At 54.0% G+C, this 27,756-nt stretch overlaps 1 protein-coding gene across 2 annotated transcripts; it reads right to left on the bottom strand.

Moving 5' to 3' along the window:
• TBX4 (T-box transcription factor 4) lies at positions 1-26,793 on the bottom strand. 2 transcript variants are annotated; one of them, XM_059668263.1, is made up of 8 exons: positions 26,611-26,793; positions 25,788-25,882; positions 17,733-17,852; positions 16,390-16,537; positions 6,149-6,301; positions 5,196-5,284; positions 4,843-5,078; positions 1-2,084 (listed from the first exon to the last, which is right to left on the bottom strand). In XM_059668263.1, exons 1-8 carry the CDS (start codon positions 26,791-26,793, stop codon positions 1,465-1,467), a joined length of 1,644 nt encoding a protein of 547 aa, XP_059524246.1. In that variant the 3' UTR covers positions 1-1,464. The 2 variants fall into 2 exon arrangements, with proteins under 2 accessions (XP_059524246.1, XP_059524247.1); XM_059668264.1 differs by having other exon boundaries at positions 1-2,081.
• Positions 26,794-27,756: the final 963 nt, after the last annotated feature.

The raw sequence follows: 27,756 nt of genomic DNA, 5'->3' as shown, positions 1-27,756 counted from the left end.
CACTTGAGGTTCCATATCCCCTGTTAGCTAATGTGTCTGCTAATAAAATTTAATCTGTACTGTGTGTGTTTATATATATATATATATTTATTTATTTATTCATTTATTTATGTTTTTCTAAACCATTCTTAGTTTTTTTAACATCAAGTGTGTAATAAAAATTTAAATAGATGTCTTTCCAAATACCCCCTCCAACATTTCTTTTTTTTTAAAGTTTATTCATTTGTAAAGAGCAAAGCTGAATTTGACATGTGGCCTGCATTTGTGAGATATATATATATATATATATATTTCTTTCTTTATTTATATAATATATAAATAGCTATTCAGCATGCAAAGAGTTTAGAGATTTCCCAACTTGGATTACAGAGTTTGCACCAGCCGCGTGGATGGTCTGGTGATGTTCAATGCTAAAGAGCGGGGCTGAGGACTCGGACCCACCTCGCTGCAGAAGAATGGTCCTTGCTCCTCAGAGCGCACTAGCCGAATTTACTGGAAGAAGTGAATGTTTTCTCGATTCTCGTTTTTATTTCTGTTGGGCTTTCCTGCTCCAGAGGCACGGATTTTCTGGGAGCAGAACAGGCTCCGTAGATGCCTGGCAGCAGCCCCAGCGCAGTCTCCTGGGGACGCTGCCAGGTGAAGTGTGTTTCATAATTGCCAGCCACAGGATGCAGATGGGGCCTGAGAGGCTGAGTCTTGCACAACAGAGGGAGTGAGAGCTTGTGCCTTGGGGACCAAGGGGGAAGGGCTTTGCGCTTTATAAGAAAACCTGAATGATGACAGAGATGCCATAGGTTGCATTTTCCCTCCTCTTAAAGGAAAAAAAAAAGTTTTTTTCATACCCATCAGGTGGCACTTAGCACATGACCCTCTCTGAAGATCAGCCCTCATAGCTCAGGGATGAATCTCCAGGCCACTCACTGGGCAGCCAGCTCCACTAAGGGTGTGCTCTGTGGCTTAGCTGAGCCCACCTCTTGGGTCGGGTCATAGAACCTTCAGAAGCCAAGGGAGTGGGCCAGAGGTTCTCAGCCCCCCTTGCAAAGAGAAGGCCAGGACCACTAAGGTGTGCACAGAGCCCTCCCACCCCAGCGAAGAGAATCCTCCCCCACCTTTCCTGTCGGAGGGACCTCATCACCTGGCCCTGAGTAAGTCAAATATTATATTATAAAATCTCTGAATATTTCACATGAACTCCCCACTTCCATCCCACCCGTGGGCATGTTCAAGAGATGCCAGATAACAAAGGACAAAAAGCACATCCTAGACAGTTATGTTTTGTTCCTTGTCATGGCCTCAATTGTATGGCAGAAGATCAAGGCTCTCCAAATGCATGTGCACACACACACACACACATGCACACAGCCCACCCTTTAACTACTTTCCTGTGTTTCTTGGTAGTGCAGGCCACCCACAGAGGTCAGTGCTGGATCAACATGGTCCTGGGGCTGTCGAGGGACCTGGGAGTCATCCGTCAGTCCAGTTCTCCACAGTCCCCATTCCTGGGTGGTACTGTACGGAAGCTTCCCGGGATAGGGAGAAGCTCTGAGAGTAGAGAAACTCGTTGGCAGCGTTCAGGTGTGGAGAGGGTGGCTTCCTCTCACACACCGCGGGGAGGCCTCGCTCCCTCGGGAAGACGGAGGTGGGCCCGCGCTCTCGGCCCTGAGCCTGGGAGAGCTGATTGTAGACACTGAAGTGGGTGTTTCCTGGTGGCTGGGCGCCCTGAGCGGAGATAGTGGGCAGCCGAGGCATCATAGTGGTGGTGGTGAAGTGCGTGGGGAAGGACTGGTAAGGCACAGTCTCCATTGTCTGAACGCTGTAGCTCGTGTACGGAGAGACTGACGTCCACATGTTACAGCTCAGGGGGGGTGGGGGCAAGTCGTCCACCCCAGACACCCCGGCAATCTCAGGCCCTGAACCCGAGTACATACAGGCTTCTCTTGGGGTCACCTCGCTGCAGTAGGAGGGGCTCAGCATCTGTTGGTCGTAGGGAGGGGGCGAACGGAAGTAATGATCCTCCCCCACTGCAGAGGGGGCTTCCAGGTAGGAGCGCTTGCAGGGTAGGTCCAGGTGGCGGGCGTTGTCTGCTGGAAGACAAAGAAACCTTCAGGAAGAGCCATTCCCACCAGCCCATGGGTCAGAGCACCCCGGCTGGAGGCCAGGATAAGCCTACCTTTGTCATTCAGGGCCCACCCTTGTCCCATGTTGCCATGGCACTCCCAAAACCACTTTAATCAGCAACAGCTTTTATAAGGTGGCAGCAACCGAGAAATGGTGAGATTGTGGACCTTGCCCACAGGCACAGGGATACTCCATCACTGGGCACTGAGTTGTGTATTTAGCCAGGAGGCCCTCAGCTTTGATCCTTTGCCTTGACTCTCGGGGCTGGGAAGAGGCCTTAACGTGTGCTGGCATTCTTAAACTAGACCCACCCTGGCCAAGGAAAGTAGACACAATTGCCAGACCAAACCAGGCCCAGAGGCCACATCTGTGTGAATGAGCCAGGAAATACAAGCCACAGCGTTTCTGCCTCAATCCTCAGCTCCCAGGAAGGCCTTTAGGAAACCCAAGTTACCTGCAGGCATGTTCCTGCTGCTTTCAGAAGAGGAAATTGTCATTACACAGATTCCAAGATAACATTGTTTACAAAATTAAGAAATGGAGCTGATAATAAGCAAGTAAAAGGTGACGACTTTTGAGCCTAAGCTAATACTCTGGGAAAAGATAACCTCAACTGCCCAAACCATCCTCAACCATGAGGACTTGACTCTGGAGTGGCACGTCCCCTCCTGGAATCCAGGGTGACCCAGGCCCCAGGACTTGGGCAACAGCCCACTTGACAAACTTAGAACGCTTGTCCTGTGGCTTATCTTGGCTCACCTCCTCCTGTTTTCTCTAGAGATTCACTCTGGGAGTATGTGCACAGGGCAGGGTGGGCTGGGGAGTGGGCCGCCGCGTTTGAAGGCCTGCTCCCAACTCTGCCCCAGGTAGAGGCATCTTCCTTGATGAGGCACTTGCCCCTCTCTCTTACCCAGCTCTCTCCTTCACCCCTCACTCATCCCTCCTCTCCATCTTCTCTCCAGATTCCTCCTTTCTCTCGAACACACTAAGCTCTTGAACTTGGAAAGTGGCCCAGTCACTCTAGGTCAGTAGTGAGCAAACTGTTCTGTAAAGGGCCAGATAGTAAATATTTTAGGCTCTGTGGGCCATGTGGAATCTGTCGCCACTACAATAGTTCTATGAATAATGTTGTTTCATTCAACATCATTTCATTATAATGTTGATGAGGAAAAATAACCGATTCTGGGCCCGGGCCACTGTGTGGAGTTGGCAGGTTCTCCCCATGTCTGCGTGGGTTTTCTCTGGTACTCCGGTTTCCTCTCGCATCCCAAAGATGAGGACATGCGGTGAGTGGGCCTGTCTACGTTGTCCCTGTCTGAGTGAGAGTGGGTTTGCCTTGTGCTCTGAGCTGCCAGGACAGGCTCCAGCCACCTGCCACCCTGAACTGGAATAAGGTTGCAAAATCATTGTCTTTTAAAATTAATCTTTCCTAAATGTACATATAGTTCACATTTATTTCAATATTTAATGTTGAAGTGTTTGGCATCTTTATCTAGAAGTTTGATGGTGTTTTCATGACCAGAAATATGCTGTAGGAACTTAGCTCTTGTTTATATCAATTAGCCTATGGTAACGCTGGTTTTGTCATGCTTAGTGTTGCTTGAAGTCGCAGAGCCTGTGGACGATGTTAAGTCAGGACTTGCTGTTCGCAGCTCTGCTGTTGTCACATGAAAACAGCCACAGACAGCAGGTAAGTAAATGTGCATGGCTGTGCTCCAATACAGCTTTATTTATGGTGCTAACATTTGCGTTTCATATCATGAAATAGTCTTTTGATTTTTTTCAACTATTAAAAAATGTAAAAACCGTTTTGTATGGTTCACAGGCACAAATAAAAACAGGCAGCAGACCAAATTTAGTCCAAGGGCCACAGTTTGCCAACCCCTGGTCTAGGTCCTTAGATCTAATGGGACTGGTACCAGAGCTCTGCCCACTGGTCCCTACGAGATGGGTTAAGAGAACATTCTAGATTGCAAGCAAAAGTCCCCAAACTCATTTCCAAGAGAATTTCAGTGACCCCATGAAGTTTTCTGGCACAATAGCACTAATCGCCCCTCGTTTATAGATGAAGGAATCTATAGGTTTATAGATGAGACCTGGCACCAGACAGAGCACAGATGTGCTGGTTCTGGCTCAGGGCTCAGCACACACAGTGCTGTTGCCTGTGGTCCTGGCCCAAGTCTACATCCACAATAGCTCATCTCCATTCTCAAGAAGCCTTTGCAAGTCCTGGTGTGACGAGGCAGAGAGCCTGTAGCCCTAGAACGAGGTTGCCCCTGTTCTAGGATTGAGGTTGCTTTGATGAATGACAGCCCCAATCCAAAAAGCTCTGGACTGTGACCCCTCAGCCTCCGCCCCTGCTCAGAGGCAGAGTCCAGCAGGTTTCCTGCTGTCTGCTCACCCTGTGGAGGCTCTCAAAGCATTGGCTGCAAAGCAACAACACCTGGAGTTGGGGAGGGGTACCAATGTCTGGGGACACCAAGGCCATGAGCTATCTGTGAGGATTCTGAAGGTTGCATTAAAAGCAAGAACCAACATCCCTGCGCTGAGCCCAGCCATGGTTCCTAACCCTTCAGTTTGCTCTCCCATGTGTGCGTGTGTGTGCGCGTGCACATGCGCACAGGTGTGCATCTATGCATGCTCCCATGTGTAGTGGGGAGTGTGTGCAAGGTGAGCTGAACCCCTCCACTGACCCTCTAGGGCTTCCACACCAGCGAGAGCTACCTCGTCTTTTCAAGCAGTGATAGAAGAGGCTTGAATCCCTCTGGGCCGGGAAGGTGTTGAGGGGAAGGTCCTGTGGCTCGGCCCCAGCAAACTGCATGTGAGCCCCGTTCTCGTACTGGTAGTGCTGCAGCGCCTGGTGGGGGCCATGCAGGGGGCTGACATCGGGCTTCGCCGCCAGCTGGGTGGAGACGAGCCTCTGCCTCATGATGCTTTTGGAGATCACGGGGTATTCTTTGCTGGAGCGGCGGGGAGGACAGTCAGAGGGAGACAGGAAAGAGTAAAGGTACTTTGAGGGTTACCAAGTCCACGTACCTGAACCCAGGCTGCCCATCCCACCCCCTGGGAACCCCCACCTCTGCAGCCGGGCCACACGCAGGTCACTGTCGTCACTACCCCGGAATCCCTTGGCAAAAGGGTTGTTCTCAATTTTCAGCTGTGTGATCTGTCAGGAGAGGATACACAACAGAGGTGCTAGGGTAGAGGACTGGGCTGGCCTCGGCCCTCCTCCTGCCCCAGGCACATTCAGAATTCATGGCAGGGTTTGGGGAAGTTGCCCACCCAGCCCTGGGCCCAGTCCTGCTGGGTCCTCCTTGGCCTCACCCTGCACATCTTGTCACTGGCTCTTATCCACCCTACTCGCTATAGACCCTCCACATCTGTCTTCTGCTCTCACTGTGCTCCTGGCTCAGTCCCTCATCGTTCTCCCCCAGTGCCTGTGACAGCTTCCTGTCCCTGTCACCCCTGTCCAGTGCAACTGGCACATCAAGTTTCCAAGGACTGTTCTAGATGCAGATCTGCCTCTGTCACTCTCTGCCTAAAGTCCACCACAGCCGTGGTCCCTCTGCAGTGACCCTTGACCCCTCACCAGTCCATTGTACATGATGTGAGAAGCACGCTGAAGAGGGTAGCACAGGCAGAGGGGCCGGAAGCAGTTTGGTTGGGCTGGGGAGGGAGGGTAAGTGGTGGGAGGCAGCCTTCTGACTACAGCTGACAGGGCCCAGGGCTCTCCCTGCTATCCGTAGGCCCAGCCTTCGACCTTGGAATCCCACCAGGGTCCTAACATTGATGCCACAGGGCAAGCGCCACGCTCCAGTTTTTACAGTTGCCAACCTTGAACCCTAAATAGAGAGCATAATTACTTTGCACAGAGGTTTAGGAGTCTGGTCTCCCTTCCTGCTCGTTATGCCTCTCCCTGCACTGGGCCTGCCTCCACCTCACTGCCTCCGAAGCTGCACTTCCTGCCTGTGAAGGCCAACACAAATGCCGCATGGTGTCGGTGGTGGAGTGGTGGCAACTGCAGCTGTACCTTGTGATTCTGGTAGGAGGTCACGGAGATGAAGGACGTCTCTGGAAACACGTGGGTGCAGAAAGCTGTGTTTTTGGAGCCAAAAGCGTTGTTCTCATCAGCCTTCACGATGTGTAGCCGCGGCTGGTACTTGTGCATGGAGTTGAGGATGATCTGGAAGACAAGGGTCTCATTCTGAGCTCCAGGTCCCCACCCGCTGGCCCTTGGCCTCTTTCAGCTGGCCCTGGACTGGCTTTCATCTCCTAAAAGCCCAGGCGCCAGCGCCTGACTACAAGACTGAGCCCAGAAAGGTCCTGAAGTTCCCACGTGAAGAACGAGGCCCCTGGGCTCCTACTTGGCCTCTGTGCTCCAGCACCTATGCCTGGTCCCAGGACTTCCCTATGTTAGATGGCTTCACTGTGGCAACCGAGAACTTAGCAGTTTAAAGTCCTCAGGGAACTCGGCAGTGTGGTAGGTGGAATTCTGAGTTATAGACAAAAGTCCAGGTCGCCACTGTCTCACCGTCTGACCTCAGACAAGTAACTGGACGTCTCTGAGCCCCAGTTTTCATGTCTGTAAAATGGGATCATAATGCATAACTTACCTCCTTCAAGTGTTCCCCTATAGGCTGACTCTTCCCCTTGCTTCTCCTTTTCTCCTGCCTCTTCGCCTCCCTGCCCCCTCCCCCCCTCCCTCCCACTTATGTGTGACCAGCCTTCCCCAGTAATGCTCACTGTCGGGGCTCAGCCCCCTCCTCACATTTGTCAGCAACAAAAGCAACTTCCCAGCCTAGGAGTCTGTGGAATGGGGGAGGGAGGGAGCTGAAGAGAATGTTGCACTCTGACCTTTGTCATCTAGTGACTCCTTTGTTCATTCATTCTCAGCCTTCACAGAGGCCTGCTGGGGGTAGTTGGGAGACTCAGCTGTATCCTATCCTGAGACCTGCCTGAGGCTACTCACAGCTTAGAGGGAAGCTCCATCCCAGGCTTGGTACCAAGGTAGGAGACAAACAAAGTTCCTAAAATAAGCCAGAGGAGGCCAGGGGCCCGAGGTGCCTGGGGCTGGGGCGGTGGGTCGCCCTCATGGCCAAAGCTTATAAAAGACTAGGAGGCGTGGCCCTGGTGCCCGGGAGTAACACACAGTAGTGGCTGCTCCAAACCTGCTTCGTTGGACTGCGCCCCACGGTAGCGGCTGCATCATGTGCCATTAAAATGTATTTTTTTATCGTTGACATTTGCCAGACGCACTCCCCATTGGAGGCAAGACCAGGAATTTGGGGCATTTTATCAGCACTGCTGCTTTTGTTAACCCTTTGGCTCCTGTCTGGCTGGGCTAAGCTGGCCCTGGGTCCCAGTTCCCTTTCCTTTCTCTCCTTTCTCCCCACCTGGTGCTGAAGCTTAGTGAAAGGTTTCAGTTCTGAGTGACCAGAGCCTGGAGCAGGGCAGGGCCAGGCTCTCCCGTGGAAAGCGGGCAGAAGCCTTAGTCTGGGGAGGCTCTGCTCGGACCACACCCCAGGGACAGGGACAGCCCAGAGCACAGGTGCAGTGGAGGAGGTAGTTGGCCAGGAGCTGGGCTGTGGGCTCTGGCTCTCCCTGGGTTCCATGGTTTTGGCTGAGCAGCTCCGTCCAGCAGGAACTAGCTTTTCTGCCTCCTGCACCAGCCACTACCCCTTAGCCCTCAGGGACAGAGCTTCCCAAGCCCCAAACTAGGTCCTGCAGCTGGAGACCCGCTTCCCAACTGGGCCTGCCAGACAAGAAACACAGAGACTAACAACAGGCGGGAGTGGGGCGGGGCTTGATGGACACCCCTTTCCAGGGAAAGGCCCACTGGGGAGAGGAGCTGTACCTTGGGAAACACCTCCCAGTCCGTTAGTTCCTCTGTCACCCTGCATTATTCCCTCAAGCTGCAGGAGCTAACAAAGGAACTAAGTTCCCACAAGACCCAGCAACTGAATCCCTGGGAGGTGGTCTAGATGCCCCTAGGAATCCCTAGATACTTACCTCTGCATCTTTGCACATGCAGTCCCTGTGCTGTTTTTATCTTCCTTTCCCATTCTCTCTCACCTTCTAGGCCTAGCAACTCCTCTAGGAAGCCTTCCTAGATTACCAGGGCCTACTCTGAACTCCCAGTTCTGAAACTTCCCATGTATTTTCCCCATGGCTGTGGTACTTCTTCCTCCTCACTTCTTATTTCTTCCTGTCCCTTCAATTGAACTAAAAACTCCTCAAGAAAAGGGGCCACATCTTTATTCCTTTTGTACTTTCCCTCAAAACAGGAACTAGTAAGTATAAGGCAGGTTTACAGGCATGGGGAGACCTGGGTCATGGTCACAAACTCTCTATCCACTCCTCTCTTGTCTCTCTTTGTTCACTACAGACAAGCTGGCCTCTAAGGCATTTTTCAGGTCAAAAATGGTGATTAAACGTATGCATAGACAATCTTTCTGTGAGCACGCACATGCTCTCCGGCAACAGGACCACCCCTGGCCACTCGGCTCTCCTGGGGACGGGGCACAAGGGGAGGGCACAGGCATCTGCACATGAGGCTGTGCTGTCCCCTAGGGACACCTCAGGACCCATGGCAGCAGTCACAGGCTGTAACCATCAGCCAGAGCCTTGGGCATTGTCAACCCCCCTTTTCTCACGGTCCCCCTCCTCCAGGTCCAGTCAGTGGTGACCAAGTCCTGTGACTCCGGCTGTAAAACAAAAGCCTCCCCTTTCCCGCTGTGCAGCCCTGGTTCAGGCCCCACTGTCTCTCACAGGGTTCAGGGACAGCCTCCTCCTGGTCGCCGTCTACTTCTCTCCATTTCCCCTGGGACACATCCTGTCAGGCCACTCCCCTGCTCAGAACCTGATGGCCATTCCAAGAAGACCGTCCGTTGTTTGAGAGCATGGCCCTTTGTATTTCCTCCTCTTGCCTCCATGTTCCCACCACCTCACTCCTGCGAGCACTTAGTCATAATGTCACCTTTGATGGTTCCCTCTTGCCCCTTGGGATAAATGCCAAACTCCGTAGCCCATCGGACAAAGTCCTGGATTGTCAAACACACCTTCTAGGGAAGGGAACCAGACAGGCTGGCAGGGGAACCTGGAAAGAGAGAAACAGCCAGACCTGCAGGGGCAGGTAGACGCCAGTAGGGGTGTGCAATCCCAGCCTCAGAGAAGTGAAGAAGGGCCTGGAAGCTTCTATGGACCCCTGCTCACCAGCTGCAAGTCCTGAGCAAAGCTCTTCCCCTCTAGTCGTTGGGGTCCCCATCTATAAAGTGAGGCCTTCCACTAAATGGTCCCAAATATCCTCCTGACTCTGACAGTCTGGAACCTGGACAGGTGTCTGGAAGGAAGTCCCACCCATGGAACCAACACAAATATAAATTGGAGCCTCAGTCCCATCAGCCAGAGAGAATGTGAGACCAACGCGGTGACTCACACACCTGGCTTCACTCGGAAGTTCCTCAGGCGTCACATTGAACTACTTTGCCAGAGTCTCACATTTATATTTGTTGCCGAGGATAATGGGCCAAATGGGCCAGCCACGTCAACAAAGCCCACTACACGGCTGGTCTCGTCATCATCGCTGTTTTATGGAAATGGGATTCATTATGTCCTGGCTACGATTCAGAAGCCTGTTCTATTTTAACAACTGTGATAGCGCCAAACATCCATCTTCTCAAGAGATCACCGTAACATGCTCGGCCAGTGGGGCCCAGAATTATCTACGTTAGAAACACAGAACATTAGGGCGCGGGGAGGCAGACCTGGGATCTTTCGAGTCCAACCTCCTCGTTTTGCAGATGAGCACCAGGAGGCCTGTCGTGCGGGTGGGACTTGCCCAAGGACACCCGACGGATCCTGAGAAGAATCCAGATAGCCTCTGACACAGTACACGCTGCTCTTGGCAAGCTCAGTCGTTGCAATGGACCCTTGAGCAACACGGCACGAACTGCGTGGATCCACTAATACGCGGATTATTTTTCACTTGACTCATGTGGTTCAAATGGTATTGTTCAAGGGTCAACTCCAAGGTTGGGAATTGCTCTTGGGGCAGTAATCAGGGGCCCAGAAACTGCAATAATAGCCAATGTTCACTGAGCATATCCTGAGTGCCAGGCCTTGGGCCGAGTATCCTACACACATCATATAATTCATCTTTATAATCCCTGTAAAGTAGGCATTATTATCAGCCTCATTTTAACAGAGGCTCAGCTCAGGGAGGTGAAGGCAGCTGATGGCAGGCCAGAATTGGTGCTAATTTCCAAGCCTGAACCTGTACCTGTGCCTGGCTGATCTGGAGTTGTATGGGGCATCCATCTATATGTCCCAAAGCCCCCGGCAAGGGCTCATCACATTGTCAGGGCTCAGCAAATAGGGGAGGAAAAGGACAGCAATAGCTCTGGGCCCCCACTGGCAAGTTAACAGCCTAAGCCAGTGATGGCGAACCTATGACACGCGTGTCAGAGGTGACACGCAAACTCATTTTTTTGGTTGATTTTTCTTTGTTAAATGGCATTTACATATATAAAATACATATCAAAAATATAAGTCTTTGTTTTACTACGGTTGCAAATATCAAAAAATTTCTATACGTGACACGGCACCAGAGTTAAGTTTGGGAGCTCAAAAGGAGCCCTAAGCTTTGGGGGGACACCGGCCCCTGGTGGAGGAAGTGTCTTCTCTGTCTAAATAGCACCCCCTTCAGTGGGTCCACTCATTCACTTACTGCTGACCAGTATCCACCTTTTGCCAGACACAGTTTCAGGCACTAGGACATTATGGTGATTAAAAACCTCATGGTTTCCTGTCTAGTGGGCAGTCACACAGTCATCCAAAATCAAGCAGAAACTGGAAGAAAGTGGTGAGAAAATGCAGTGGAAGAAAGTTCGCATTGATAATAGTAACAAGATGAAATACAGAATGAGAAGGGTCTAGGACCTTAGAAAGAAAACGTGAATACACTTTTGGAGGACAAAAAAGCAGACTCCAACAAAGAGAAAGGCATTCCTACCAATGTCCTAAGTAAATTTATCATTTATAGTGATTCTCATAAAAATATAAGGAAAAGGGGAGGCCAAAGGAGGTAAAATATATGGTGACAAAAAGAAAGTAGACTTTGGGTGGGAAGCACACAATGGAGTATACAGATGCGGTATTATAAAGCTGTACACCAGAAACCTATATGATGTTGTTGACCCATGGTAGCCCAATAATCTAATTTAAATCAATCAATCAATAAAAATAAGTTTCATTCTTAACACTGCAAGCTTATCCTAAAGTTCATGTGAAAACAATACATGCGTCTAAGCCCAGGAAACTGAAGAAGAACAGCGAGGGGGAGAGCAGCCCTGCCAGGCACTGAAACCTGTTCTGAAGCCTCTGCAGTTAAGGCTCTGGCGCCTGAACAGTCGCAGACTCAGCTGGGGATTTCGACTCCTGAAATAAGCATCTAACGCAGGAGGAGAGAGCACTCGTCAGTTACTGGTGTCAGCACAACTGGATAGCTCTCTAGAAAATAATAAAAAAGTTGGATTCACACCTCCTATGAAATGCCAGAATAAATTCCAAAAGAATCAATGGTTTAAATGTAAAAATAAACCTATAAAACACTAAAAGAAAACAGAACAAAATTCCCTTGTAAGTGAGGAGTCGATATGGGCTTTCAATGACTCACACTGCAGAATGAGTAAGGAAAAGACCAATGCATTCAATGAAAAACTCCTGTGCAGGAATACCACCATAGCAAAACCCCAAGACCAGTGACAAACTGGGAAACATATATACAACTCATATCACAGATAGGAGCTAAGCCTTCCTAATTCATAAAAGTCCTAGAATTGATAAGTGATAAAAAAAAATCTAAGAGAAAAATAAGCAAAGGATAAAGACAGCAGTTCACGGAAGAGGAAATACATATAAAAAAATACTTAACCTCACTCATAATAAAGGAAATACAAATTAAAACTAAAATTGATATCTACATTTCACCCATCAGACTGGCAAAAACCCAAACCTTTTCTCTCCCACCGTGTTGGTGAGGCTACAGTGACGGCGGGAATATACATCAGTGTAACTCAATGGAGGGCAGAATTACAAATGACAAATCCAAATACCCTTTGAACAGGCACTTTATGGCACAGATATATAATGCCATATGCACAAGCTTAATCAAAAGAGCAAAAATATAGGAAAACATCTGAGTCCTATAAGGGCTGGCTACATAATTTATGGAACAATCACGGGATAAAATTCTATGCAGCTGTGAAAAAAGGAATAAGGATGCTCTAGATGAATGGAACCATCGCCATGACTTACTAGGTTGACAAAGCAAGGTGCAGAAAAGGGTTTGTAGTATGCTACCATTTGTGTCTAGAACAGGGGTGGGCAAACTTTTTGACTCGAGGGCCACAATGGGTTCTTAAACTGGACTCAGAAGAAGGAGCTGCGGCAGTGTTTCCCCGACGTTGCCATGTTAACACTGCTGCTGGGGAAGGTGGGGAAGGAGCGGAGGGGAGAGCAAGAGAACCCTCCGCTCTTTCGGCTCCGCGGGCCGGATAGAACAGCCGAACGGGCCGGATTCGGCCCGCGGGCCATAGTTTGCCCACATCTGGTCTAGAAGAAGGGATCTGAAATTCTGCATTCTGCTTGTCTATGCAAAAAGAAATGGTGAAAAGAATTAGTAACATTGGTTACCTGTGGCTGGGACTGGAAGAAACTAGATGGATGGGGACCCCATGGAAGAAGACATTTTGGTTTATTCATTGGTTTATTTTTAAAACCTGTGAATGTATTTCCTATTCAAAAACAAATGTGACAAATGAGTATAAAATTGTAACTGTGGGAAGTACTAGGGTAGAAAGGTGCTCAAAGTTCTGAAAGCCTATGAGGGGGACCCTGAACCGTCTCCCTGAAGAAGTGGCATTTGAGCTTGGATGCCAAGCTGGAGAGGGACTAACTAGGTGAAGAGGCTTGTGGCCGGAAGAGGAGGAGGAGGAGGAGGAGGAGGAGGAGGAGGAGGAGGAGGAGGAAGCACATTGAGGGGACTGTGCCCATGTTACTTTGTGGCCAAGGAGCTGCAGCCCACACCCCCAGCCCAGGATGAACTCAGCCTCTGGAACAGATTCAAAAATCAAATTCATGTCAGAAATCATAAACTGACCTTCCTCCTCAGGAATCCGGGAGACTTGAGACAAGAAAAGTAAGACTTATGTGCCAGTCATCTCCACGCCCCGCCGTGGGAAACAAACCCTACCCCAGTGAGGCCCTCAACTTCCCGAAGCATCTCTTTCCACCCACAGTCATTGGCCCATGGGCACAGGGTGGGGTGGCAGGTTGGAAGGCATGATGGGAAGCAGCCTGCACAGCCAGCAGACGTGAAGGTGACCTGGGGCTGTATGGAAGCAGCTCAGTGCTGCCCCAGCCCCTGATCCTTTCTGCCTGTGCTGCCGGCCCTGCCCGTGGCCTTGGGTTTTATTCCACAACCCAGGGGTCATACCCTAAACCTACCCCCTTGAGAACAAAGGACTTTCCCAGACTCAGCAAAAACCCACAAGGAGTTTTCAAGTCAGAACCCAGTCCTATCTTTTCAGAGCACATGGCCATGTGGTCTGAGGGGGTCCTTGTCCCAGAGCCCCTGCCTGTCATGCAGGACAAGCTGCCCACCCCCAGTCCTCCCCTGAGCCCTGGACCCTTCTCCTGGTGGAAGGCTGCAAATGGGAGGCAGCAGCTAGATAAAGTCCCTCAAGTGCTGTGAGAAAAGTTCGAAGTCCATTTGGCTGGAGACTGATACTTGAGGTCTGGAAGCTCCTGGGAATAACTGAACGTTTGGAGATGAGTTAGGCAGAAGGAAGGACTTGTTTGGGGCAAGCTCACAGTATGAGATGGCACTTTCCCAGGTTCCTGCACTGAGAAGCCAAGAAGGGTGACTTGGAGAGTTCATCACTACCATGGACACAGGCCAAGGAACAGAGAGCCCAGGTCCAGGCCCTGATATGTCTAGGAAGTTAACCCGTCCTCCTCCGCCTCTCCTGCATGGCCAAAGCCTGCTCCCTCCCCAGCGGTGCTCCAAATAGCTGAAGATGTGACAGCCTTGGGTACAGAAAAACGGGTGGAGAAGCCGAGAGAGCTGAACTGAAATCAGAAAGCAGGGTCCAGCACTGCTCCCAGCCCCTGAGACAATCACTGCATCTCCTGAGCCCCGCTCCCCCACAGGGGGTGTCATAACCAATACATTGAACATGCTGGGTAGGGGTTGGGGGAGAAGGAAGATGTGCTGCATCCCAACCCTCTGGAGAGAAAGCCGAGTTAGTGTGAGGACCATCCCTAACACCAAGGGGCAGGCATGGAAAGTGTAGCCAGGGGCACCCCCATCACTAGCCCATCAAGCAGCCCCACTGGCCCAGACACAAGACGATATGCAGGCTTAGTGCAAGCCCCTAGGGGCCTCAGTTGAGACACCAAAGAGGCAAGTCAGGCTGGGAAAACCTACTGCCGGGCTTGCAAGGCTCTGTCTGTCTCCCACTCTTAAAAAGCCCATCTTTTTGGCCACTTGACTCTCTCCCCTGCCATTTTCTGCAGAGTTGTCGGGGAGGTGGACGAGTCCTCCCAGGCATCCCTACAGCTGGGAGCCATCATGGCAAGCTATGCATCCAAAATTCTCACCAGAGCTTTGATCCCTGGGTCCCCTGGCCACTCACCCAAAGATTCAGCTCCTGCCAAGCTCTGTGCGAACCCCAAGGGTCTGTCCCCTGGGTCTGCAGTGTGTGCAGTTGTGGGCAGGGATGTGCATGTCGGCTAGGTTCCGTCTCCCACGCAGAAGCCCTCACTAACCTTCTGAGGTTGGTGCCACAGCCTGGCCAAGCAGAGGAGGCTGGGAGGAGCTGGCTGGGAACAAAGTCTTGGCCAGGACAGTGCTCAGGAAGACCTGGAAGGCCCCTTTCCCCTCAGTTGCAAGGCGCCCTGTGCCCTGTAAAGGGGTGTGTGTGTGTGTGTGTGTGTGTGTGTGGCTTGGCTGACCTTTCCCATTGGATCGCTGGCTTGTCTCTGCCGCCACGACAGGTTGGGGCTGCATGAGCACATGCCACTGTGCACACTGCACGTTTATGCCATGCACCCAACAGCACCTACTGGCCCTGCATGGGGCTGCTTGCAAAACAGATAAGTTGGGAGTCAATTACGTTAATTAAGCATTCTCCCAGTTGCCTGTTATGGATCACCAACTCAGAAAAGAGTGGAAGAGACTCTAAGAAAATCAGAGCTAAGAGCTGCTTGCTAGTTACATACCAGTCAATCGGAAACACAGCAATGTTGGCATTTTCCACGGGGAACTATGATTCACAGACTCCAGAAATTGAACTGAGGCATGAAAGAGGCACGTACCTGCCTGCATACCCCACTGCTGCTTCCCCCACCACCCTGCCACCTGAGCACTAGGTGGGCAGCCCAGTAACTGCATCTAGGAGCCTCTCATGCACCCGCATCACCCCACCCCACCCTGCACTCCCAGGGTAACCGTGGGTAGCCTAGAGGGGTAGGGCCTGTGCCCTGGCACATAATACCAGGTCCCCAGACTTTAGTTTGCCCCACGCACTTGAGCTAAAAATTTCCACATAAAAAGCTTTTTGTGGGCCTGCCAGGGCCAGATGGCGAAAGAATAAGCTTTAGCAGCCTGGATGGGGCGTCAACAGCAGCATCCGTAGGGCTTCAGAATCTCTTTCGAGAGCCAGGTCCCAGGCAAGGCCAGGAAGGAGTGGACAGGAGCCAAAGCAAGGCCTCCCCTTCCAGAGGGCAGGCAGCTGCCAGGCCAAGCAGACAGACACGCTAAAGAGAGGCTTGGACTCATCGTGACTCTTTCTCAAGGAAGTGGACTGTTTTATGCTCCAGCAAGGCCAAATCCGGGGAAACCGAAGCTGGGCGATCAGACCCATCATCGCCATCATTGTCGTCACAGCTGCCTTTTAGTTAGAGCCTCCTTGGTGTAAGTGCTTCATGCATATTCCCTTGTTTAATTCTCACGCCCATGCAAAGTGTGCATGGTCGTCTTCCCTTTCTAGACAAGGAAACTAAGGCTCCAAAAGGCTAAGACTCGCCCAAAGTCAACCAGCCAGTAAGCACTAGGGAAGGATGTGCAACTGTGGGGCTGGGACCTTGGCTCCTGCCACAACCTGGCCTGACAAGTGCCAAAGCCTGGAGCTGGATTCTCCCAGTCCCCACCCACCCATCCATCTGCAGCCAGCCCAGGACTCGCCCTCAGGGCCAGGGGTCCCTTCTTACGTGGCCGAAAGGGTCCAAGTGGTTGTTTGTCAGCTTCAGCTTCTGGAAGGAGACCAGTTGTCGCATCCAGTGGGCCCCAGTAGCCGGAGAATCCGGGTGGACGTAGAGCCTTCCTGGCATGGCGGGCTCAGCCTTCCCTGCCACCATCCTGCCAACAGAGCAACCGGCCACAGCAGGGGATTATCCTGGGGTCTGGGAAGCCCAGAGACCCTGTCCCCTCTGAGAGCAAATCCTCACAGACCTGAAGGGAAAAATCGATGCTGGTCCCATCACACTGACAATTTAGGACTTTGGGGGTAGCAGTGAAGCACAGAAGAGAGTGTGAAAGAGAAAGGGACATTACAGAGCAATGTCATTGTTTACTAGAAGGAATGGGGCGAAGCACAAATGTATTATAGGGTGATTTAGGCAGCACTTCTCTGTGTTATAGAGACCATTTTAAAATAAGTTACATTATTTGGAGGGAGCTTCTCAGAGGACCCAGACAACTTTCAGAGTTCTTGCCCCCCAAACAATGCTTGCCCCAAAGAAATTAATTGGTCTTGGTCCCCTCAGCCAGAGCCAGCTCTGAGTGCTAACACAGCCCAGAGAGAGAAGTAGAAACATACCCCTGGGCAGGACTGGCCACCCAATCCACTCAGCCTCTGCGGGCCCCACAGACAACCCACCAGGGAGCCCACATCCCAGGCTGCTGATTCATTCGATCCCTTGCTCTCTCCCTCACTCTCCTTGAGTGCTGTCCTGGGCTCTGGGGGCAGATAGGGCACTAAGGAGGTGGCCTCAGGAAATGGAGCCCAGTGTTTACCTGGCCCCAGCCTGGTTTTGCCCTTCAATCCAGCCCCTTGCCAAAGGGTGCCATCATCCAACCACCGGACCCACTGACTCTGGGTGGGGGACACACAATGTAGCCAGGCACAGAGGAAGTGAGTGGAGAAAAAGGGGATGCCACAGAGCAGGCAGCTGGACCCCACCAGAAAACGGCTCCCATCCTCCTCCCCATGCAGCAATGCCAGGGCCTAAATCAACCCTGGTGGGTGTTCACCTGTCACCCCACAGCATAGTCAGCAATCCTGTTTGTCCACAGCTGTGAGGAGAGCACAGACCCTGAAATCCACCAAACACTGCAGCTCATGTTCAGCCCCAGCCCCAGCCCTGCCGGCAGCAGGTGTTCAGACACCTGCCTACCCTGCAGCCTCTGCAGGCCCCGCTCCCCAGGCTGCAGATTGGGGCAGTCATTCAGACTAACTGGTGAGTTCCTGGAGCAAACATCAGGTGGCCATGGGTGTGATGAATGGAAAGAGCAGTGGAGGGAAGGCAGGTGATGTGAGGGTCCCAGTTCTTACCATTTGTTGTCACAGAACTTGTAGCGGTGGTCATCTGCAGGGACGATGTCAATCAGCAGGATATACTTGGTCTTGGGGTTCATGCCCGTGACCTTTACCTTGTAGCTGGGGAACATCCTCCTGGGAGAAGCCAAAGGGTGAGGCAGAGGTGTGGTCAGAGCACCAGGAGAGAGGGCACAGAGTGAGCAAGGGGGCAGAAGGCCTTAAGGGGCACTGCCTCTATAGCAAGAGGTCTTGGCATCGGTCAGAGCTGTGGGACCCTGTGTACGTCACTTCCCTCTCTGGCCTCAGCCTCCCCCTACACAATGAGAGGGATGCACTAGCCACTCCCTCTGAGCCCCTGCAGCTGTCAGTCTGTGTGTCTAGAAGGAGGGTTTATTTACATGGTTTCCCAAACTGAACCCCCACCCCTAGCCTAGTGGCTGTGAGCAGGTAAAGCATAGAGGCTCTGAGAGAGGATTTTGACACCAACCTGCCTGCCTTAATTCCCCTCCTGTCCTTCACCAGTCCGTGGACAGGTAAAATTCTGGGCTGCCGTTACAGGGAGCGAGAGCAGCAGAACTGGGTGTCTGTCAGCCGCTTCGTTAACCAAGGAGATGGCTCCCCTGCTCATGTCTCTGTGGAAACCCTCAGGCCTCAAACCAACTTGCAGGAGAACAGGAGATTCTGCTAGGCCTTCGGAGTCCTTCGGTGTTTAGCAGAGATGAACGCTTGGACTGGGCCTGCCCACATGAACTGGGTGCCTGGGAGGTCAGCCCAGGAGCCTCGGGAGAAGAGCATGGATTCCAGAGCCACTCTGCGTGGCTCTGCTCCCCACCCCCACAAGTGGGAGGCCTTGGACAGCTCGCTCGGCTCTCTCTGTGCCTTGGCTTCTTATCTCTAAGATGCGGATATTACTACATATCTCATAGGTTGCTGTGTGTATTAAATGAATCCATGCACCACAATTACCATGGACCCCACTGAGCTGCTCTCTCCACAGACCTGTGGAATGACCTACCTCTAAGAAAATAGATTCATCAAAAGAAGTTGTCCAGTCCCTGCAGCCCATGCTGAGGCTTTCCGGGACCCTGAGGCTCAGAGAACATTCTAGAGAAGTGCTTCCCCAGGCCCCTCAGCACATAGACACATACAACAGCATGCACACATACCTGCAGGGCACACCTCCCTCCCCGGTCGCCAGGTCCCTGACACTGGCCTTTCCCAGAGGGGCAGACAGTTGTCCTTAGACACCCCATCCCTCCTAGATGGCCTCTCACAAAAGTGTCCCCTGAGAGAGGCAGGACCCAAACCTAAATGAAGATATAAAGGGCCAAGTCCCCTGAGCCCGACCTGCCCACTCCAGGAAAGCCATCGGGTGGTCCTCTGCCTCCCACTAAGCTGAGAGAGAGTCAGGGGCCCTCAAGAGAAGCTGTCCTGGGAACCTCCGATTATTGGAGTCCCCCAGTTTGTCAACAGGGGTACCTGCTTACCTGGACAGGGCAAGGCTTCCATACGCTGCCAGACCCTACAGCAAGCCCACGTCAGGCCCTGAGGTGCAGGCGTCCACCCACTCCCCAGCCCAGCCAGGTCTGTGCCCCCTCTTGCTGGAGGAGAGGCGGGGGAAGGCTGCAGTGGGCCGGGATGGGACGTGTGTGACCGTGTGGATGCACCAGCGCATGTGGTGGCGTGCGAGGTGGAGTGCGCATGCGTGCATGTGTGCGTGCCTGGAGGCAGGAGGGAAGTTCTAGCTGCAAGTCTAGGGACTTATAAACCGTGTGGAAGAATTTGTCTCAGATGTCAATTGAAAGCATTTTCAAATGTCCACCCCACCCCCTCTCCTGGACGGGAAGTGAGAGGACTCAGGAACCCAATCCTGCTGCTCACTACCCCCCTGCCTGGCCTGGGGGCACAGCTGGAGCTGCACCACCCTCTTTCCTGGCCCAGCCTCTCCCCTGGTGGGCCTAAACCTGAGAGGGGGGCCGCAGCTGCCTCAGCTCCCCCTCCCTGGGCCAGGAGGGGGGAGCACACACCCTGTCCTTTCCAGGCACCATTTTATAAGTGCCATGGAAACAGCCACAAAATGGGGCAGCCCTGGCTGTGCTTGGCTGCTGGGTACCAGTGCCCTGCACGTGGCCTGTTTCTCCCGTTATCACCCCAGGGGCAACAGCAGAGGGCGGGCATGGCTTCCCCCAGGCCAAAGGGGGCTGGGAGATTATGGCTCGCTGTCACTTCTGCAGGCTTCATAGCCTGGGGTCCTGTCCTCCGCCTTCTGCTCCCCACTGTGTCCACCTCAGCAGTGCAGGGGCCAGGTGGCTGGCGTGCTTTTCTGATGGCCAGCAAAGAGCCCTCCAAGGCCCGGAGCCTGCATCCCATGATTTGCCTTCTGCTAGACACTGACTACAGACCAGATCCCTGACGCCGGTCACTCGCAGGAGGTTTTGCAGGAGGAGGGGCAAGGACAGAGTGAAGGTGTCACAGCCTCTGCCTCCCTGCCCGCCAAGCCCCCTCTCTCAGGAAGCAGGGAGGGAGATGGGACATCTGGTCTGAAGGGGGAGTTCTAAAGGCTCCTCGGCGAGCTCCCTTCCTTCAGGGAAACATATCTCCTCTCTGTCAGGTTCCGTGGTGAGGGCCCTGGGCCACGGAGGACACACTCGGGGGACCCCAGGCACAGCCACATCCCCTCTAGGGGGCTCTAGCAGGATGGTGGCTGCCCTGTGTGGGGAAAAGCTGAGTGTGACATGAGACACACTCCCCTCCTCCCCCCTCCATAGGCTCTGCCCAAGCTGAGGGCACCTGCCCTGGCTCCAGAAGCGGCTGAAGTTGGAGCCCAGAGGCTGGGCATGGGAGGATCCGCAGGTGGGCATCACTCAAGCCACGGAGGCCAGGCCGGGCTTGGGAGCCCGACTTTCCTCTGGGCTCACCCTGCACTGCGAAGGTGGCCCCACTGAAACCCATGAGCAGATGGCGTGATAGTGTTTCTGTGATTTGGGACATAAAATGTACCTGAAACTGACGCCTATGTCGGAAATGAACACCTCAGTGGGAAGGGGAGGGTGGGGCCACGAAGGGAGGTAATGACCGGGCAGCCAGCATCCCACCCAGCCCCGCCACCAGCGCTGGATGTCAAGACCTGGCTCGCTGGTCCCAGACACCTTGCGCCCTGCCCCCCGCAGCCCCGCGCTCCGCCAGCCCTCCCTCCTTTCCCCGCGCCCCACTAGCCCTCTCCCTGCCCTCTCGTCGCTCCCCACTGGCCCTTTCCCGGCGCCCCGCCAGCCATCTCCCCATCCTCTCCTCGCACCGTCAGCCCTCTCCCCGAGTCCTGCCCGCCGCCTCCCCGTCCTCCATCCTCTCCCCGCCCCTCCGCACCCTCTGCACGGCCCGCGAGCCTTCCCTCTGCCCAGGCGCCCTCCCCGCTCCCTCCTAGTTTGCCGCCACGGTCGGGCTCCCGGACCCCGCGGGAGCAGCGCTCCCAGCGCGCGGAAACGGCTCCGCCGGGGAATAAACAAGCCGCCCGCCCCGCCGGCCTGGGGAGGAGATGAAAGCCGGGCTCCTCCTCTGATCAAGAAACAGGCTCTGAAAGGGTGCGGGGCTGAGCCTTTATCTGCTTCATACTCGGAAATGGCTTTAGAATGAACTGCTAAGATAAGCTTCCTTGGACGGGCGCGGAGAAGCGGTCTGAGGGCATTTTGATTTTGGCAACACATCCTTAAGTGCAAACTCACTGCTGAGCGGGAACACGCAAGTTACAGCTGGGCTCAGAGCGCCGCCAATTCAAAGCACTGGCCCACCCGCCCCGCCAAGCCCGCAAGGGGGACAGGGAATAGCGACCTAAGGGACCCACCAATTCTCCCCACCCAGCGGGTCTCCAAGCCTCCACCCGCCGCAGCTCCGACTTCCTGGGGGTGGGGGGAGGACAACAGGGACCCCAGGAACAGCTCTAGGTGCTGTCCTTTAAATGTAGGTACAAAACCAAATCGGAGGGGTGAGAAGTGTGGAGAGAGAATCCCAGGGGGCGGGAGAAGTGGCGACTGCAGGCACAGGAGGGATTCTGGGGGCTGGGAGTGTTGTTTCTTTATCTGGGTGGTGGTTACACGGGTGTGCTCACTCTGTGCAAGTCTATAGAGCTGCACAATTAAGAACTGCTCACTTTTCTGCAGGAATGTTCCACTTCAATAAAATTGACATTAAAATTTATACACACACGCACACAGAGAGACCTGGAGCGCAGATTCTGAAAGGAACGGGCTGCAGGAAAAAAGGTCGGGGGTCCAGAGAAGACCTCACCAGTCTTTCTATCCCTAGTTTTGGGGGATCTTCAGGAAGAATTCGGGATATGCTGGGAAGAGGCCAGGGCCAGCAACCAAGGCTGAGTTTGGGGGCTGTTATAGGGCCAAATCTTTTGTAGCCAAATGATTTCTGAGAGCAATAACACAGCTACGTAATTTATTTCCACTTCACACACACACACACACACACACACACACACACACACACACACACAGAGTTTTCTAATTCACTCAGAGCATTTTTAAGAAATATTTTCCCTGAGGTGGGGGCAGGAGTGAGGGTGTGTGGAATGGATGCTGTTTGGGAAAGTCAGTTGCTTCTCTTAGATTCTTTTTTTAAAAGACATTTCCTTCTGATAGACTTTTGCTTTCAGAAAATACTTTAAAAAGAGATCAAAGCACTCTCTCCCCAGTCCACTTTCCCAGTGTCTTCAACCCTTACTTCTCTTATCACCCACGCCACTGAGCTCTGACGCTGTGTATACAGAGCGAGGGCAATTGGCTTTGAAGCCCCGGATTAAGCCAGGCCAAATCCTTGCCTCAGAATAACAAACAATACAGGTTCAACAGGAGTTCTCATCGGTAGTTCATTTTTCAAACGCAAATTCACTGTCACTAACACAAGCAACATTGAACTCAACAGGCTCTGAAGGCTGACAGTGGAGATTTATCTGGTGGCACAGCCGTGACCTAGGAGCAGCGCCGTCAGACGGTTAGGACGTTTTCATTTTGGGGAGGTTTATATTTAAATTTCTGTGGAGCTCACTTTTATCTGTGTTTGGGAGAAAAATGCAGTTTCTCACATGTGTCAAGCTTGGCAGGGATGTAGGGAGGCAGAGAAAGGGGTCTGCTCGCTGCAGTCCACAGCATGAACCTTTGGGTTGCGGGGCCTGGGAGGGACAGAGACTGGCTGGGGAGGCGTCTGGCCACATCTTATGCCTGAGCATTCAGAAATCAGAAACTGATGTATCACCCTGTGGTTGGCACCTTATTCACCAGGTTCAATCGTTCCAGAATTCAAACTCACTCCTGTGGCTTCAGACCTTCAAAGGCAGAGGGGAGAGAGGCTTGTGACTCAAGGACTCAAACTGACTTGAGAACATGCTGTTCCCTCTTCTCCAGGACCCACCCTTCCATCAACCAGTCAGCAATTACCCTGCCCCTAACCAGCCAGGCTCTCTAGGGCAGAGCAACAGCCCCCGTTCAAAACATTGAACTGGCCCCGTCAATAAGTAATCAAGGAAGTTTCTCAAAGTTGGGGTGGTACTATGTGCTTGACTTGTGGAGACCTGGTAACCGCCTAACTCTGCTTCTGTCTACAAGAGCCAAGTGCCTTCCTTTCTCTGGGATCGGGTTGTCCAACTCTAACAGTCTAGGACTCTATGAGTCGAGGTTTAGGAGAAGGGTCCAGGTCATCTGCTGAGAAATGGAAATGTTGATAGAGACACAAAGAAGAGAAGAGGGAGAGGCACCGGACAGGAGGTTGAAGAGCCACAAGCCCAAGCAAAGCAAGCTGCCTCCTGAGATTGCCCGTGGGAGGGAGGCATGGGGGGTGGGGGAGACATAGAGGCGGGGGAGGCAGGGATCAGAGCAGTGAAAGTGGCCTCTGAAGTCAGTGGGCAGCTATGCAGGAGGAAAAGAGCCTGTGAGAACTCTGGGGGAGGGGAAGGCCAGTGGCTTTCTTCAGGACTAGACCTGGTGCAAGGATAACTCTCTGCCAGAGAAAGGAAAGACTGTGATGAATCCATACTTGGCCAACATCATCACAACCATTTTTAAAATTATATCATCAGTCCCTGTGGCCCATCTCTAAGCCTCCACTATAATCAGGCACAAAACTTTGCCTGAAGCCAGTCACCTCTGAAAGTGTGTGTGTGTGTGTGTGTGTGTGTGTGTGTGTGTGTGTGTGTTGGGGGGAGGGAGGGAGGACCCAAGCAGATGCAGGAAACCCCACTGAGAAAAATCACAAACGCCTTTTGTTGGAAATGGCAGAGGCCAGGCATGCCCAAAGAACCCGCTGGCCATTTATTTTCTAGAGACAAGGTTATTTCTGCTGCCTAAAAATGGAAGTTCTGAATCTTTCTCTGTCTTCTTTCCTTCGGTCCACCACAGCAGTCACAAGAACTAAATTCCCCCCTCTTCACACCTGTAATCCACCCACAACTGACCATGCACCGCCCACACAATCCCAGGTTTGAGTCTCACACTTCCATAGATCTGCAGTCACCATCTCTGTTTTGCCTAGCACCACTGAGCCACGGGAAGTTCAGGCTTTGCCCAAGTGCACTCAGCTAGGAAAAGGCTTGTGACACCTGCCCCACCCCCCCACACTGACCTCAATGACCACTCCATGTGGAACCCTCAGCCAGACTCCCCTAATGCATCCTCCTTCCCCATCCCCCAAATGCAGCAAATTCAGGCCCTGACACCTAACTGCTCCCTCTCCTGATAGAGACCCTGAGTGGCCAAGCCACCTCCCTGACTTAAGCATGACCCCCACCCCCAACAAAACAAAGGAAACCTCACAAGGCCAGCCAGCACCCCTACGCTGCAAACCACCGCCTTTTGTTTCCTTTGAAGAGCCCAAGCAGTTCAACAGCTTTCTCCAAAGAGTAGGGGGGAAATGCTGAGTGGATACCAGACATTTCTCTTAACTATGGTTCACATTATTAGCATTTGTTACATTAATGTTATAACCAGCATTTATTGTGTGCTTACATGTGCAGGAGGTGTGCTGAGTGTTTTACATACAACTGTATGGAGACACACCTATTATTTTACAGCTGGAGATGAGGAGGGGCAGAGACCCTTGCCTGAGGGTTGCCCAGATGGAAGTAGCTGAGCTGCAACTGAAGCCCCTGCTGTCTGACTCCAGATTCCTGGCTCTGACACTTCACCATCTTAGTCTTCAGAAAACCCAGTTATGGGCCCACAGCCAGGCCAAGGGGCAGCTTCACACCTAACCTGTCCCCCAGCGATCACAATCAAGTGTGAGTATGTGGAGGAGTGGGGGTGGTGGTTCCTGAACCTGAACTTTCCAGCATCTCTGTCTAGGACCATCTCCCTTCACCTGGGAACCACTCTCTTGCTCTCCACCGCGGCCCCACCCAGACGCTGCCCCAGCCAATCTCTCCGTCAAGCCCATCTGCATCTTCCTCCTCTCACCCTCTCCTCCCGGTCCTCTCCCACAGACACCAGCACATTTTAAAGATGTTTCCACTTTATAAATCATCCCTCTCTGGCAGCCACCGAGAGCTGCTCCTCAAACAACACACACACAGGGCCCAATGTGCCTCCCCCTTGGCCAAGGAGGCGGCACTGGAAAGCCGCACCCGTGGGATGAGAGACTTGGGGTTCGTGCTGCCCCCATAACGTGATGGAAATAGGAAAACACAGTCCCTTTCCCTTCCCCCTTGGGGGCATCTCCAGGCGCCCCATCAATGCAATCCTGCAAAACCCTGCAGACCCCCAAAAGGAGGACAAAGCAGCTGCCCAGGGGCCAAAGCTGCTGGAGCCAGCCCCAGCCCCAGCCCCAGAGCAGCGACCTTATCACAGCCATTTACGGAGTGCTGCCCTCCGCCCCTCCTCCCGTGCTCCCTGCGGGTGGGGCGGGAAGCACTCTCCGGACTTGGGGCTAAGGCCAGAGCGGTGGGGGGACCTCGCCTCGTTCCCCTCCTCTCCCGCCCCCCCCCAGGCTGGAGACCCCGAAGGCTGCTAGGGTGCCCTGGGGGATACCCATTGCTCTATCCATCATCCCCTCCCCCAGAGTCGATTTCCCAGAGCTGACCTGCCCGCCTTGGTGATGATCATCTCCGTGCCCGCCTCGTGGAACTTCTTCCAGAGCTCCTTCTCATGCAGGCCCACCTTGATGTTCTCGATGGTCTAGGGAGGGGAGGGAGGGGACTGGCGTCGGCATGGCCCGCGGCTCGGGCAGAGCCCGCAGAAGGCAGAGCACAGGCCCAAGGAGCTATGCAGAAACACTGCCCGTCCGGGACCCACGCCTCAAGATGTCGTTTCACGAAATTATTTGTACGGTGGATGCATTGTTAAGAAATGGCATCAGTAGCGGAACCCCTCCTTCGGATCCGCGCCTGTGGATGGGCCGGCAGAGGACACGTGGATGACTCCACCTGCCCAGACAGCCGCAGCCCGGACCCCGGCGGGGCGCCTCCTCCGCCAGCCGCGCCCCTCGGACACTGCACGCAGACCCGCACCGGCGGGAGGCGCGCACAGACAGTCACTGTCGTCACCGTGTTGTCACCGTGACCCGCCCGGCGGAGTCCCCGCGGCGGCTCCCACACACACCCGCCGTCGGGCGCTCGGCCCGCCGGGTCCTAGGCTTTCACCCCCGACCCCTCAGGCTCCTCGGACTGGACACTTGGCCAAGGCTCCCCCCGCCGCCGCCGGGTTTCCCTCCCCTCGTCCCAGAGGGTCCCCGTGGGGCAGGACGGAAGGCAGAAGCCCCTGCCGGGGAGCGCCAACCGGCAGTCAGCGCAGGGCGCAGCCAGGCCCCGGGAAGCCAGTCCTGCCCGCAGTGGGGCGGACTGACACTGGAGGCCCGGCGGACGGGCCGCCGCGTGGCCGCTCCCCGACGGCGGGCGCGTCCCTACCTGCTCGGCGGCGGCGGCGGCGGTGTCGGCGCCGGGGCCCGGGGAGCGGACGAGCGCCGCTCCGCTGAGGTCCGAAGCGGCCAGCGCGGGCTCAGGGGCGGTGGCAGCGTTGGCCTCGCCGAGCGCTGGGCCCGGGGCCCGGAAGGCCTCCTCGCTCTCCGACAGGCCCTTATCCTGCAGCATCTCCTGCGGGCACAGCACACACCAGTCACATGCCCAGGTCCACACTGGCCAGAGGCCCGCAGCCCTCTCGAGCTGAGCGGGTCGGGGTGGAGGGTCTTGGACAGGGTGGGGAGGCCGCCCTGGCGCACGTGAACCCCGCCCCCTCCTGAGCTGGGGGAGGGGGAATTTGCCAGGGCAGGACCCTCGCCTCCTCCCTCTGGGTTCTGGGCCTGGAAGGGTCTGCGTGCCCAGGGTGTGGGGCTGTGCGGTGAGTAGGTCTGGGGGGAAGGACCGCCCTCTCGGCATTGCCCCAGCTGTACCCCCAGTCCCTCCCTCCCGCTGGGCTCCAGTGGAGCCTGCGGCCTGGGTCTTTTTCCCTGTTCCCTAATAACTGGAGTCCTGGGGCCAGGAGAGGGGAACAGGCCTGGAGGGCAGGACGCAGGCTCCTGGGGCTCCACACCTGCAGAAAGGCTGGGCAGCCTCTCCTGCCCCTGCTCACCCCTCCCCTCCACCCACTCTCAGACGGCAGTCAGGTAGAGCCTTCCTGAACCAAAGGCGTTTCCTCCTGCACATCCCCCCTCCCACAGTCACCGTATGTCACCCACGAAGCACACATCCTCACTCCCAGACACAGCCCCCAAGCAGCCACTCTCCTCAGTGAACTCAGCCAGGAGCCTCCCAGCCTTGCCCTCACGGTCACACTCCCCGGCTCACACTTTCAGCTCCAAGGGGCTCTGCTCTGGGGCCAGGGACCCAGACCCCTACCAGCTAAGGACCAGCCTTGGGGTGGGGTCCTGTCCAGGGCACAGCTGTCCTTCCCCAAGTGTCTGGGACTCTTCACCAGCCTGCCCATGTGCCTGCTGGTCCTGGGATATCAGGATGAGAGCCTAGCCGGCAAGGACCTGCCTGTCCTGCCTCCATGGTGGGGGCAACCCTGCATTAGCTTCGATTCTCCTTTTACCTCCCTGCTCTCCTCCCTTCTCT

This window comes from Myotis daubentonii, chromosome 16 (assembly GCF_963259705.1).
Source record: "Myotis daubentonii chromosome 16, mMyoDau2.1, whole genome shotgun sequence".
NCBI lineage: Eukaryota > Metazoa > Chordata > Mammalia > Chiroptera > Vespertilionidae > Myotis > Myotis daubentonii.
Note: the sequence above shows the minus strand (reverse complement) of the source record. Positions and strands in the feature narration are given on the sequence as shown.

Excerpts from the sequence above, each read along its gene's own strand:
- TBX4 (XM_059668263.1), bottom strand. The coding sequence starts at position 26,793 with ATGCTGCAGGATAAGGGCCTGTCGGAGAGCGAGGAGGCCTTCCGGGCC. Across the intron at positions 17,853-25,787 it reads ATCATCACCAAGGCGGGCAG|GAGGATGTTCCCCAGCTACA; the intron begins GTCAGCTCTGGG and ends GGCTTCTCCCAG. Across the intron at positions 6,302-16,389 it reads ACTTGGACCCTTTCGGCCAC|ATCATCCTCAACTCCATGCA; the intron begins GTAAGAAGGGAC and ends CTTGTCTTCCAG.